Genomic DNA, 15,713 nt, shown 5'->3' with positions numbered 1-15,713 from the left:
AATTTTGTTCATTTCTACTTACTTCACTGCATCAGAGTGTTTATTTACGCCCTAAGCGTAGTTTGTCTTACACGAAAAACAATAAACAATAATCATTAGGACGGGGATTGCAAGTGTTGTTCATCTCCGCTGTAATTTGTTTTAAACGTGTTCAAATTAAACAGGTTTGACTGTATTCTTACAAATAGAATAGAATAAGAAATTTTATTTTATGTTTTAGGAAATGGGCTCAAACATTATGTTATATTAAAACAAGTTGCAAGCAAGCATGTAAATTGAAAAAAACTTCTACAAACAAAACGAATGATGAAAACATTGCAAATTCCAGAAGTAAACTCTCGTTAGAAAGTCTGACCTGATGAAATTAGCAACTCTATGATAATATTTTTAAACCACCAATTAAATCTCAAATTATTACCTGATGAGAATATCTTACTTTGAATATTGCGGTACCATTTTCTTTCAAGACACTTCCTAAAGCATAGGTCCTATTAATAACAGATTGTGAAAAACTCTATGAACTAAGTTTATTAGATTTTGTGGGACAACAATTAATGTCCCTTCTTAAGCTTTAATCCATGAAGTCTAGAGCTGCATCATATTGAAACCTCAAATTAATTTTGAAACATTAAGAGAAAAACCGGGGATATTTCGATGATTGGAAATTTGGCCCATCAGTCTTGTTTCTGGCTTGAATAATTTTACTTTGGAAACCCTGTTGTTTTATGGTAATCTAATGCAAATAGATATTTCCATTCTCCTTGTTTACAGATGCAGATGAAAAATATTCCTCATGCAGGCATTGGCGCCAATGAACAAAATATTGCTATATTTCCAACAATCGAAATCTTCCCGAAAAACAAATTTGAGATTATGTAAATAAACTTTAATGGCAAGATTGATAGAAATTTGTGCATTACAACCTGTGAAAACTAATCAAGGATTTTTTGGACGGCCTGTTTGCACATCAGAGAGCAATGCAACGTGATGGAATTTCTTTTAAATATTTATTAACAGTCGAAAACAAAATATGACACATCATAAGGATGTCTGCTGGTTTTTATTTCGTTACCAACCTCCCTGTTACCAACGTAAACAAAAATGTTGTTATGACTCCCAGGATGCAATGCGTGAAATACGGAGTACGATAAAGACGGAGGTTACATTATCGCAAATCGAGGCTGAAATTACCAGCTTCATTCTGCATGTCCTGTATGGTAAGAAAAAAAATGGTATTTACTCCTTTTTTTCCGCAATTTTAAGTATCAACAATCACACATTTTAACTCCCTTTCAATCATTTCCCTTTCCTTCCCGGTTGAAAACGATTAGTCCTTTAGAAACGAATTCATGTTACTGCAACTGTAACTATTGCACGTGTGTAGCTGTTTTTGTTTACGTTTGGTCAAAACGAAACTTGGTCTCTTTAAATAAATGTTAAATGATTTTTTTATGCCCATCTTTGATTATTTAGCTCGCTTTTTGCGGGCTATATTTGGATTATTCTCAAACTCAAAGCCTAATGAGATGAACAAATTTAAAATATACGTGAAATGTGGTTCTGAATCCGTACCTGTTTATTTGGGTTTAGATTGGTCTGTTCAAGATTTGAAGAATGCCGTAGGCTCCAAATTGTGCATGAAAAGTGACGAGTTGCGAATTATTTTTGCCGGAAAGGAGTTGCACGACAATGTGCAGCTGCAAGTAAGTTCGGTTTGGTATTAAAAGTTCGTATTATGTTTTTTGAAGTTATAATTTGTTGACTTTTAAAATCTTGTATCGCGAATAATGGAATATGGAAGCAAGCTAAGACTTGGGAGCATTGATTTTAAAGATACTGCTTCGATTCTACATACCATTTCTTTGTTTACCTTTGGAGAAATAGCTGCAATATACAGATACTGGCAAGGATTTTTGCAGCTATTTAATTTAGAAATCTAGTTATGGGGGAGAAGAGAACACCTGTGGACATTTGTTTGGTTTCATACAAAAAAGACTTTCCTTTTTCCTTTCTATTAACTCAATATATTTTACTAACCATAATTTTACAACCCTATATAGCCCTTCAACTGGGCCTGATGTAACTAACTCCATCCAAAAAAAAAGTAGGGTCAGGTGGGGTGGAATGGGTAGTTTATTAATCTTTCGAGTTACAGAAAATAAAACTAATTGTTTTAAAAAAGAAAAACACTCATGTCATTTACAATAATTTGACTTTATTTTGGGTCAAGAAAAAACTGAATGGAAAGAGTCAGTTTAGTGGCAGCTTCTTGTAAGTTACATTGTAAAAATCAAAACTAACTGATATTGTTAAAACTTTTTTTTTTCAAGATTTTGTTTGAATTTAGAAAGCATTCTATTGCTGTTATTTTCATTAAAGGAAGTCTCCTTTGTCAACTGAAAAAATCCATAGATTTTAAGAAATATGTTAAAAAATTTTAAGTGGGGTGGAATGGGTTTAATATAACCCATTCTTAAGGCTTAATGACAACCCCAGGCTTAATGACATAAGCTAGGGAATTAACATTTTATCTCATTAAAAGTTATTCTCTGAAAAATAAGTTGTTCATTTTATCCAAAGTTTTATACTCTGGATTTCTTATGTTATGGAGTTGCTTATGGTTGTACTAAATCTGACTGGATAGAAGACACAATCTTTAAAGAATGGTTCAAACTTTTCGAAAGGCATCTGAAAAGACATGCAAGCCAGCTGACCTATGAAACTGTAAAGCATGCTATTGATAATGAAATTATCATTTGCCTACCGCCTAATGCGAGTCATACCATGCAACCACTAGACAACGTCAGAGCTGACTAAATGAATTGAAAATCAGTCTGATCAAGCTCCCACTCCACTAAGTTCAAGTATAATATCCACAGGAGATTGGGTGCTAGTTGAATACAGTGTCAAGAAATTAAAAAAGTATTTTATTTGCTCAAGTTCTAGAATCTTTATATACTTGTGCTTTTGTTGTAAAAATTTTCAAGAAGTCTTAAAAAGGAAATTTTTTCATCTTCCCCAATAATGCAAAAATGAAGATTGAAGAAGAACAGATCATCAAAACCTTGGTCAGCCAATCCTCAATAATAATGGACATTATACCTTTAATTCCAGTGAAATTACAGACTACATTGTTCAATAGATTTTTAATAATCTTTTTGTGAAAAAATAAAAAAATTAATTTGAAAGTTAATACTACCCATTTTACCCCACCCCATGGGGTGGAATGGGTATAAAAGCAGACTTTGATATAATAATAACTTTTTCACTAAATAATAAAATCATTTCAGTATTAATAACTATGGATATGTGAAATGTATTGTTGAAATGTAAAAACTCAGTTGAGGTTTTTTGATTGTTGGATGTCAAATTTGAATAGTTTGATAATAATTTCAAAAATACCTGTTTTTATACCCATTCCACCCCACCTGACCCTATGAAAAAATTGGCCCCATTTACAGCAGATCCCTGCATATCCGCCCCTCCCCCTTTATCCGGATCTCCGGTAAATCTGTATCAAATTTGTAAATTATATTTAAAAAAAAAATTGTATTCACATAAAAAATAATTTTAAATCATAATAACTGAACTACAAGAGCGCCAAATATTTGATTTTTATTTTGCTTAAATGTGCAACTCTTGCATAGATAGCAAGAGTTGCAATAAATTATAGAAAAACTAAGACTCATGGCGTACTTGAAGGGTCAGTCTGACATTGTTGCTACTGAATTATAAATGATGAAAAGTTTGATAGAATAAGATATAAATGGTAAAGTGTGAATTGTGCAAATCAATTCTACTGTAATTTATTATAAAGCGTTGCTTTTTTTTTTTGCTGTAATAAAATGTATATCTGCTCATTTAAGAATTTTTTAAGTTATTTTTTTCATACTACAGTAGACTCTTGTTTTACACGGTTTCGATTATACGCGGTTTAAGATTTGGCACCTTTATTTTATTTTACTCGGATGAGTTTCGGTTTTATGCGGATGCGAGAATGCAAACAGATAAAATTTTCCCCTAAAATCCCCCCCTTTCAAAATCCAAATTCCAAACGATTGCAGATTAAGCGCAATCAACTGCATTTTGGCTTGCTAATAATCAAGCTTGGGCAACTGAAGACATTTTATGCGATTGGTTTCAGAGCTCTTTCCAGAAGTAAAGTTATTAAACTCACTCAATTCAGAACTCACTGGAAGAAGAGCTTTTAGGAGTTACAAAGGAGGCCAAAACCAACGAGGATACCAACGTCTGTGACGCATAACCAAAAACAATCACATTGAAAATTTTGAGCCATTCCTAGACAATGGAAATAATCTTTCTGATTTGTTAGTCGAGGAAGATTCTATCATGGAAATGACGCAAGTGATCATGGATGCGTTAATGCTCTACAAAGAATTAGAGAAAAATTCTTAATGAATGCCAAAAGACTATCAGAGCTAGCTCCTCTTTATAAACAGAACCTGAGATTAATTAAATGTTTTTTTTATGCATGGTGGGCATAAAAGTCGATATAAGTACACATTAAACTCATTATACAATTAGTCATCACTAGAATGAAGTATTTTATTATCTACGGAACCAAACCCCTATTTTAACACTATAATTAGGTCTCAATTTATACAATTTCAATTTATGTGGTATTTCCATGGAGTGTAACCCCCGTGTAAAACGAGGGTCTACTGTATTCGGATTATCTATATTTTTGTTTCTCCGGATTGCCTTTGGTCTTAGCTAGTACAGATAAACAAGGTTCTACTGAACATGCTTTGGGCACATTTGGAAACCATAAATAAAGCAATATTAATGGTTTAAAATCGTAAAGACAATGGCTAGAATTCGCATTGTATAGGAAACTCTTCATTCTCCCAAAGCTGCTTGTTTAAAAATTCTTCTACCACTTTCAGGTATTAGATTTAGACTGGGTAGTAGTTTTGAGATTCCAGATGCATCAAACTTTAGAAGTCCTCTTGTGATGGCCATGGGCGCCCATTGCATGGGGGGGGGGGGGCTCAAATATTTTCCTTGTGGTTTAGCTGGATAGTTTCCTGTGGAAACTGATTTTAGGACAGATTATAGTCATTAAAATTCAACATTTTTAATAACTTATTCACTATTGGCTGGAGAAGAAATGTTTTTATATTTTTGCAAAGAAAAAAGTACTAAAAGCAAGGAAATTCGAATTTCAAAGGGGGGGGGGGTTCGAGCCCCCTCTTACCCCCCTATACAGGCACCCTTGGTGATGGCCAGTTAAGTGAATGACCATTAAATAGAGATGCATTAAATATTTGATTGGTATTCAGTAGACTGGATATTCGGCCGACAAACTGAATATTTGGTCCGGACAAATGCTTCAATGTTCAGCAACCGAATACTAAACAAATTTAAATGTTTGATACTTGGTTAACAAGTTGATTTTTTTAATACATTGAATGAAAGTTACTATGTAGATTTGCTGTACAAAATTAATTCAAATTGATACTTATTAGTTTTATGACATTCAAAGTGGTTTTAATGTAAGAGAATACATTCAGATGTTATAAATTTAAACTTTGCTGCTTTTCAGTGTTTCTTAAATCTAATAACAAATTACATTAGCCTTACTGTTACAAGCTTACTTGAATATGATACAGTAATCCGAAAAAAAAACCCATAATGTTTAGCAATAAATATATAATGTCAATTTATTACTACTTAACATAAACTACTAATTTGTTAACATATAGCACTTGGGATATTAAATTTTTTAGCAGTACTTTAATTTGTAAAGTTTTACGTCATATGAAATATTAAATACTGTTGATTTCAACAAGGTAATAAACATTAACCATTGTAATCAAAGTTTAATAATCCTTTGAACTTAAAGCGAAAAAAAAAAAAAAATCAGGCAGTGTTTGAATTTCATTTCTCAATCAGTTTCTGAAGAGATTAACATAGCAGAGAGAAGATCACTTGAAAGAATTGTAATTTATAACAGTATATTAAGCAACTTGGGTTTGTATTTGTATGTGCAAGATTCTTTATTTTAGATGCAACATGTTACCATAATTATCAGTTATCAAATCATATATAGGAAAGAGAGAAATAATCAATTAATGCAGAATTGCTAAGAAATATATAATTCCAAATTAGCCATTTGCAATATAAATTTGTCTTGATTTTGGGAAAAAAAATTCTGGCATTCCCGACTTTTTACAAAAACTGGTCATAATAGAAACCCTGACCATAATTGCAGGAAGACTGAAAATATTTTAATATCCATTTATTTAAAATAAATCTTTCTGTTGAAACTAGCATTAACTGGTTAAAATATGAGTGTTGCAGGCATTTGTGAAAAATGTTTGTAAATTTTGCCCTGTGGATTAGTCAATCCCCTAACTTTTAACCTAATTGTTTTACACTAAATTTCTGACCTTATACCCCAGTATAGGTTTTGTCTTAGTATATTTACCTCATTCTTCCAGAAAAGGGGTAGAAATCCAATATTGTGTGTAAATGTTATTGCGAATATTTATGTGTCATAAATTACTAATATTAGTGTATGTTATGTTTTAGGAGTGCGATGTTGGTGAACAAAGTGTCATTCATGCTGTTCTCCGGAAAGCTCCCCTAAGTGTTACGGTCGAAGCAAAGTGCCCACTGAATAAAACTCCATTCTGCTCAAATGACTGTGATGACAATGAAAGTAAGTAATTTGACAAAGTTTCTTTTATATTGCACTCATTATCATGGGCGCCCATATGCAAAATTGTAAGGGTGGGGGGGAGGGCTTAGAAATTTTAGCCATAGTTTAGCAGGATATTTTCCCCATGGAAGCAGATTTCAGGACAGATTAGAGTCATAAAAATTTGACATTTTTAATTATTTATTCATTAATGACTGGAGAAGAAATATTTTTATATTTTTGCAAAGAAAAAGGTACTAAAAGCAAGGAAGTTCTAATTTCCAAGGGGGCGGGGGGCTCGAGCCCCTCCTTGCCCCCTTATATGGGCGCCCCTGCTCATTATATCTATTATTTCAGTTTGAAACTTGAGTTTTTGTATTTAATACAAAGTGAATGGCAAACTATCAGTGCTATAAATTGAGTCATTACCAATGTTGATCTAAGGGCTAGTATTTTTTGTGAATAAAATTTCTTATTGTGAGAATGAACCCCTGAAAAGAAATTGCATTTGTCTCATGATAAAAATTGCCTTTGCTAGGCAGACCTTTTACTGAACGGGATATTGATTAAACTTTCCTCATGAAATTTGATTGCCGAACCTGACCTTTGTCAGAAATTTATTATCAGTAACACAAAAGCTTCACATACATATAAAAAAAAAAGAAGTCTGAAATGCTTAAAGTCCTGCATTTTGTTATTTTTTCGTTATAAGTATACTGGACAAATATTTTCTTGGCATTTTTATAATCCTTTAATCCTATGTTATTTTAATGATCAACTACTTATATCACTTTTTCTTACTACCAATTATTCTAAGGACATCATTTCTCATTTCTTTCAGCGTTTAAAATTATAGTTATGTTTCATAAACAACATCTTTTTTCAAAAGAATTAAATATAATACGTAAACATGCGTAGTAAAAATATCATAAATAAATGTGTAACATATTTTATCTTTTTGAGGTAATAATTATTTTACAATATATTACATCTCGAATATTCCTTAAAATCCCGAAAGTACCCCCCCCCCCTATTTTCAAAACAAAACTTGTTAATTTCAGAAGGGGGGGGGGGTTATAATCGAGGTTTTTTGAAAAATTTGCCAAAATAATTGTTTTTAGTGCTATTAATTTTAGAGTCCAGAAAAGAAATAAATAAATAAGAGTTAATATTAATGAAGAGGGAGAAATTAATTAATAAAACCCTGTCATAATTTTCTAGTAGTGATAAATCGCACGTGGGCGTCATTTTTTTTCAAAAAAAAGGATTTTGCACCTTAAGTTGGCAAAACCCCTATAATTTATCACTTGAAAATTCATCATGTACTGAAAGGTTACAGTAAAAGAAGCAAAATCTTAATGTTCTTGTTTCAGAATAGAAGCAAAAATCACAATCACGGTCGCAAATTTGTTACGAATATTGTAATTTTGAAAACTGAGCTTTACAAAGTTCGCGAACCTAAACACACCCAAATCCCTTATTTGATTTTGTAAAATATACATTTCTGATGATCGTAAACTCATTAAATTACATTATTTCTCCTTTAAGAAAGGTTATTTTTAAGTTTTGTGCTACTTTTTAAGCAACGCATTTCCAAAATGGCGCCACATTTTCAAAATGGCATCGTGTTGAAGATTTTTCATTTTCACAAGTCAGAACAAAAATGCTCCATCCAAAATGAATAGAAAGCAGAGCAATCATACAAATTTTATTTTGTAATACATATGAACAAAAAAAAAAAAAAAAGGCATCCATGCATCAACAGGAGTCTAGACATTTGGGAAGGAATAAACTGTGGAGACATTTTTTTTTCCTTTTTTGTTCGAATCATTGTGTTTTCTTTTCTTTCTTTTTTTTTAGAAAAGAAAACCTGCACATGGAGAGGGAAACTAAACCGCTCTAAATGCTTTCCAAGTAAAGCAAAAAATGTTATGTTTTTTTTTTTTTTGGAGGGAGTGGCAAATGAAGATAATTAGAAACTTTTTCAGGTGAAAGGGGGGGAGGTATATTCAGGATTTTAAAATGATTTCATTTTCTACAAAAAGGATGGGGGCTATAATCGATAGGGGGTTACTTTCCGGATTTTACAGTATTCCAAAAACAACATTTTTTCACAATGATTAAACATAATACGTAAACAAACAAAAAATTTTTTTGTATCATATTGAATTTTTTGAGTTAAAAACTATTTTACAATAAATTCCTGAAATACTTAATCCAAAATACAGGTCTGATTTGTATGGTTTGAGTGTATCAATGTCACTTCTCACATATAGGTGAATCTCAAAGCAGATTGGGCCATTCGAAGAAAAGCCACTTCTTTGTCTTTTGCATTGATCCTTGCAAAACATTATGCCCTGGGAAGCTGAGAGTTCGCTGCATGAAATGCAAAGAAGGAACTCTCACGGTCGACAGGGTAAGTAGTTGAGTTTATTATAAAATTGGTTTCTTCTAGATTTAAATTTGACTAGCTGTGTTGCCCAGCTTTGCTCAGTCCACCTTGACTATACAAATCATGTCAAGTGACATATAATCAACAATCAGGCTTAAATAAATAAAAAAAAAACCATCATGCAAAATTTCTCTTCCAAACAATGACGACAGATATTGAAATACTTTTAAGAAATTAAATCGAGAAAGACGGATTTAAAAAGCATAACCATGGAAACACAAAATAAAATAAGTTTAAGGAATTAAAATGTGAAAGAAAATGGTTAACAATTTGCATGTAAATGTGATTTTTTGAATTGAGGCTTGTAACTTTTTTTCCTTTCGAGATAGATGCTTAGTTTTTCAACCATAGGTCAAGATAGATCTGGAGTAAAAAAATGTCACTCTTTTAAATGATGTCAAAAAGAAAACTGTGGGACAATTCCTTCCCTTTTTATTGGTAGATTTAATGAAGAAAGTAATGCCTAATTTTCAGTTAAGCCTAAACAAATTCGAGTTAAAAACGCAAATAACTCCTGTCGTAACTAAGTTAGAGAATTGAAACAAATTGCTTAGAACGCAGAAAATTCTACTTTTTCCAGCGATATATAATATGAATATGTGCAAGTAATTTTTCACCCCCATATTCAAGAATTTATGTGAAAATTGGGCCTACTAAATTAGAATAAAAAAAGAACTACTCATCGATTGTTTTTTGAACCGGTCTGCAAACCTTCCAGGTGCTAAAAGAAAGATACTATGAAAATTTCAGTGAAATCGGCCTGGTAGTTCTCGAGTTTTGCGCGTTTAAACAAACAGATGCTTTTAGGAGACTTTATTTTATACTATGTAGAGATGTATAGAGAGCATAGGCGGTTTGTACGGGGGCAAGGGAAGAGGTGAGGGGACAACTACCCCCTCCCTTTCAAAACTAAAGGAGCTTTGCCCCCTCACATTTTAGAGTTAAAAAATAATAATCGATTGAAAAAATTTTCATCGGATGGAATGATTCATTTCACGAAAGTGAAAACTGAAAATTCCAACTGAAGTCTATGGTGGCCATCCATTCGGATTTTTGATGCCATATTCCACATTTTTAGAAGTTATTTACTCAGTAATATTAAAAACCAGTAAAATAGCCCACTTTTCCAAAAAAAAAAAAAAAATCAGCTTCAGGGGCCACGCCCTCTAACTCCCACAATTCTTTTGCCCCCCCCCCCCCCACTTTTTTGGTGCACCAGCCAAATTTGATAGAGAGTAGGGTTTGTGGATCAGAGCCTTCAATAAAAGTTTTTACGTTTTTATTATTAAAGTTCCTCTTTGAAATAGTCACAAAAGTAAAACTTACAAACTAAATATGTGAAAACTTGGCAATAGTTTACAAGAAGTACTGGGGTTAAGTTTTTACAATGCACCATTTTTGGTCACAATATAAAACTTTTCAGTTTCAATTGATTCAATGGTGCCAGGGTTTAATCTTTAACAAAAGTGTGAGAGCCATTGAGAAGAGATAAAACGGAGGGGGTGAAGACTTGACCAAGTCACATGATAGAGTTTAATGGGTTAATGGAAAGCATTGGAAGAAATCAGGTTTCTTTTTCTAGTCTCATGTAAAACGTAAAAACCATTCATTGTTGTTGAGTCACGTGACTTGAGGTCTTTTACTTAGCTTTTGCTAAGCCAATGATTAGACTTGCTTTCTGCATTTACCAATTCCTGCTCTAAGGCGGGAGCCCTATCATTTGGTCTTCAGTATTTATTATCATCATTCTATCTAATATGTGAAATTTTACATAAACCTAAAAAGGAGTGCTGAAGCTAAGCTTGTGTGCACTGCAATGACACAATGCCATGAATTGCACAATAAGTTAATAAAATGTATGCACTTTCTAAGAGCTTTGGCACTCCAAATTTAGGAGAGGTTTGTGGCATAAATGCAATAGCATTTAATAACTATTGGTTTCCACGTAACTTTTGAGAAAACTCACCCGTATTTTCTGTTGTTGAAAATAATCAATTAAGTATTTATTATTATTTATTTTTATTATTTATTAATCTTATGAGAATTTCGTGGAACAGAAGTGGTATGCTTTCTATATAAATTTATAGTTTACGGTAATGAAAGGAGTATTATTTTTAAATCCTGTGAAAATTGAAAAGGTAAACTGAGTTAATAAGATGTGAACAGCAGCAAAATTTGTGATGAGGTTAGGTTACAGAATCAAATGTAAACAATAGGCAAAAATTATTCTTGATGATAATTATTTTTAATTGATGATGATAATACGCAGTGATAGATGAAGTGATGCCTCGAATATGTTTAAGGAATCAATTATTATTATTATTTGAATTATAGGATCCATCATGCTGGGATGATGTGTTGATTGCCGGACGTATACCGGGATCTTGCCAAGCAGAAAATTGTGATGGTGCTTTAGCTGAGTTTTATTTCAAATGTGCCAGACATGTTTCCTCGCCCAATGACTGGGCTGTTCCTTTGTATCTAGTCAAAAATAATTTTAAAGATGTTCCATGCATTGCCTGCACTGGAAACAGGTATGAAAATGATATTTTCAAGTCTTAAATTGCGTGTTTGTATATATTTCATATCAGTGTGTGGTAATTGTCAATTCTCTTCTTCTTCTTCTTTAAAAAAAAAAAAAAATCCAACCACATTGGCGGCCACTTGTATGAATCACGCTTTTTCTGAACAGTTTTGATTCCATAAAGCGGATGATTCAATAAAGTGGCTAGTTCAATAAAGCTGGATTTTTTTCTGTTTTTGACAATTTGATTCATTAAAGCAGTTGATTCAATTTACCACTGATTCAATTAACCGGCATCCACTGAACTTGAATTCTTCATTTTCATATTTAGCGTCAGTTTTAAAACCAACCACGACCCCACTGAATTTCCGCTACGCTTGTGGGACTTGACAATTTTTGACTTTTCTATGTTAAACCTACGCAGCTAATGCATCCACCAATCAAAGTCAATGTTTCAAAGCTTGTTTATTTTTGATTGGACGTCGGCCATTTTGACCGCAAGAGGGCGCCAGGGGGAACCCCTGCATCCACCAATCAACGGCAAAGTAATGGAAACAGAGGTACTCTGTAGCGCCCTCTTTGTTGCCATGGGTCTCTGCGATTGCCACGGCCTATAAGAATTAAGTGGTGCCATGAACCAACATAAGGGATGCAAAAGACTTTGATTTATATTCTGTTTGTTCAGCCTAAAAACAAGAAGTCAGTTTCTCAACACGCATTACAAAATTCTAAATATTGAAAAAATTTGAGTAGTGAAGCAAGTTATGAAGGTTTGAAGTACAGCATTTTTTAATACTTAATTAGTATTGATCTTTTATAAAAAGCATCTAAATCGATCAGCACATTTGACCAAACATACATTTGAAAGTGTTAAGACTTAACAGTCCCCTTTGCAAGGTACCTTTTTGATTTCTTTCAAAATTTAAATTGATTAAAACATAAAATGTTCCCTTCTCAGCATTTTACTTTTGGTGGAATAATCCTTGCACTTCCTTAAAATCATCAGTTGAAGTTAAAAAGCTCATAATGTTGCAAAAATTTCTTACTGAAAGATGAAAATTTCTAAATTTCTTCTACTAAGAGTAACTTTATTAGCAAACATAGATTTACGGAAAGAGCTGTGGGGGAAGATTGCTACCCCCCCCCAGCCGTTGAATTGACAACTACAACTCTTTGTAAAACAGAAACATATAAAATGTGTAACATACTTCAGCTTTAAGAAAATAAATAACTGATTTTTTTTTATATAAGAACTTATGTGATATAGTGAGGTAGCCAGGATTTCCATTCAGGTGTCCAATAGATATGTACGGGTAATTCTTTACAAAAATGTTATTTTTCACTCCAAACTTTTCACTTTTTCAACTTTTTGCAAGGGAGCATTGCAGCATTTTTTTTAAGAAGTGGAGGCATGTTTTTTTTTTTTAATCATTAAACTCCCCAAATTCAACAAACATTCAAATTGATTTTAGAGATTTTGAGGATCAAATTTGTACATTTGACAGATATTATGAATAATTTGTTTTGTAAGTTTTCCTTTGTTGTTATTCATGACTGAATTGATTAATTAAAAATTCATTAAATTCAGTATGTAAAATTAAAACAAATATTCTAAAAACTCTAAAGTAAATTTTTAAAATACTCATCAACAAATTTTTCAAATGAATTTCAATTAAACTTATGGAATAAAACATCCATAGTTTAAAAAACTAACCTCCAAAAAATCAAGCATATAAAATAGTACAAATAATGCAATTTGTATCATTTTATCCTCAGTCTGTCTCACCATCCACATGTTTAACTTTTGCAATGGATGGCTGTAAAGTTTTACACACAAATGTTAAAAGTAACTCAGTGCGAGAAATTATAGTAATGACTTAAGACAATGTTTGGACTACAGTCGAACCTGTTTATCTCGAACCTGCCTATCTCGAAAACCTCTCTGTGTCGAAGTCTTTCATTTCCCCTGCACATAAAGTATTAATTGAATGTTTTCCCCCATGTTTGTCTCGAATGAAATTTTCTGAAAACCTGCGTAACTCGAATTTCGACTAAAGTGTCTTTCTTGAATTCTATCCCCAACGATCTTTATTGACTGGAATTTGGAGACAGAAAGCATTTTTCTTAATATTAGTAGTCACATAATCCTCCAGAATTAAAACTTTATGTACAAAAAGCAAGTTTTCCAGCAATTATATCCATTCTGAAACTGAGAGGAAGGGGACATTGTTGATTAGTAAAATTGCTTCCAAAGTTTTACTTTCGAGTCATTGCTCCAATTACTTGTTTTTAGAAATTTTTTCAAAACCTCCATATCTCGAATTTTTATTCTCTCCCGTAAAATTCGAGAAAGACAGGTTCGACTGTATTTCCAAGACTGAGTCTTGGAAAACATCCATTTAGTTCTAAAGCTACTGTTGTCATTATTTGAGGCATTCAGATCTAAAGTGAATAAAGTCAAAATAGACTTGATCCACTTTAGCTCTGAATGCCTCAATTGTAACATAATGTCCTAAAATGATGTTTCAAAAATTCGTTCTTATGTTTATTTTGGCTAAACTGTTCAAAATTCTACAAGATTTGTATCATTTACTCGTGAAACACTTTTTTTTTGGCACTGTTTTTGACTTCCTAATAATCGTTTGGGGCAGCGTAGCTTATTAAGGCTCTTGCAAAAAAAAAAAAAAAAACCCAATAGAACCAACCAACCTAAATTCATGATATTGTATAGCTACATAGAAATCACTGTAGTGTGAGTAAATATTTAGAATTAATTGTGCTTTTGCATTCATTTCTAGCTCATTAATACTGCATAAATTTCAGCTCACCCATAATAGTCTTTCCTTGTGTGGATGGTCATGTGATATGTATTGAATGCTTTCAAATGTACTGTACGACCCGCCTCAATGAACGAAGGTTTATTCAAGATGAAAATGTGGGATACACTATTGATTGTCCTGGTGAGGTTTCACAACTTTATTTGCAATACTTCTTATAGTATGAGATCCGGCTGCAGAATTCTTCCTGAACTCATCGAGTATAAAGTCAAAATTTTTATATTACATTATGAAAAGGGCAATGTGTTTTGGCAAGGTTGCCTAGCAAGAAAAGCCCGCAAGTATTTTTTATCAAATTCATATTGTTTGACATTTTGGGGTAAAAATGATGCATTTGTTGTTGAAATGAACTATACTCCACTTCAAAAAAATGTACCTACAGAACTTGAAAAGTTACGGTTGCCGTTGCACAATTGACCACTACCTATTCGCAACCACATGTAAACAGATACTATTGGTGCACATTTATGCACTCATAAAGTATGGTCATCATTTATATATCAAATTAAATCTATTTTTTTCTGAACGTGATTAACTAAGGTTGTTTATGCAAAAATGGCTGCAAGTGGGGGTTGCGAGCTGTTAAAGATTGCTTAGAATAAAAGAGCTTGCGCTTTACAATATTCATTCGACAGGGATGGCAATAGCCAGCTCTACGCATGCGCGTAACCAAAAGGGGGGCAAGGTTAGGCAGCTCCCCCCCTCCCAACTTCAAAAAAAAAAAAAAAAAAAACTTAGACTTAAAAAAAAATGACGGTTGTTTCAATTTCTAAATTTATCAAAGAGTTCAGATGTAGTAACTTGTTCCAGAGTTTGAAAGTGTATACTACATCTTCTTTGGGAGCTTATTGAAAAGGGAAAGTAATAGGTGTTTATAGTTGGGTTAATACCACACTCATTTTAGAATTTCATTGCTTCCAAAATTTTGAAATAAAAAAGGTGGGGTGGGGGGGGGGGGGGTCTAAAAACCAGTCTCCTAACTTCCCAAATGATTGGTCTATTCAGGTGCGCCCCGAACTTCAAATTTTATCAGGGTGCAAACTCTCAATGGGCCAAATGGAACTCCAAATTTCCCTGAATGATGATAATTCGCCTAATGGAACTCTCCAAATTTTGCTGAATGATATTTTTATTATATCGTCAAACAAAATTTGTGGAATATGAAAATTTTTGGGAGGTCACAGTGACCTCCCAAGAGTGCTCCCCTATGGCTGCCCCCCTCCTAACCTTTCAGGG

The 15,713-nt window shown here is 32.7% G+C and overlaps 1 protein-coding gene across 1 annotated transcript in view; it reads left to right on the top strand.

Annotated features, from left to right (window-relative positions):
- The first annotated feature begins 1,392 nt into the window (after positions 1-1,392).
- The window catches only part of LOC129227433 (E3 ubiquitin-protein ligase parkin-like), a 46,655-nt gene continuing 32,334 nt past the window's right edge, over positions 1,393-15,713 (top strand). The window contains exons 1-5 of the mRNA XM_054861991.1: positions 1,393-1,703; positions 6,556-6,685; positions 8,941-9,080; positions 11,451-11,650; positions 14,464-14,600. Of these exons, the coding sequence (XP_054717966.1) occupies positions 1,434-1,703; positions 6,556-6,685; positions 8,941-9,080; positions 11,451-11,650; positions 14,464-14,600 (877 nt within the window). The 5' untranslated portion in view covers positions 1,393-1,433. The remainder of the gene's footprint in view (positions 1,704-6,555; positions 6,686-8,940; positions 9,081-11,450; positions 11,651-14,463; positions 14,601-15,713) is intronic.

This window comes from Uloborus diversus, chromosome 8, assembly GCF_026930045.1.
Source record: "Uloborus diversus isolate 005 chromosome 8, Udiv.v.3.1, whole genome shotgun sequence".
In the NCBI taxonomy this organism is placed as follows: Eukaryota; Metazoa; Arthropoda; class Arachnida; order Araneae; family Uloboridae; genus Uloborus; species Uloborus diversus.
This window is presented reverse-complemented; position numbering and strand designations above follow the sequence as displayed.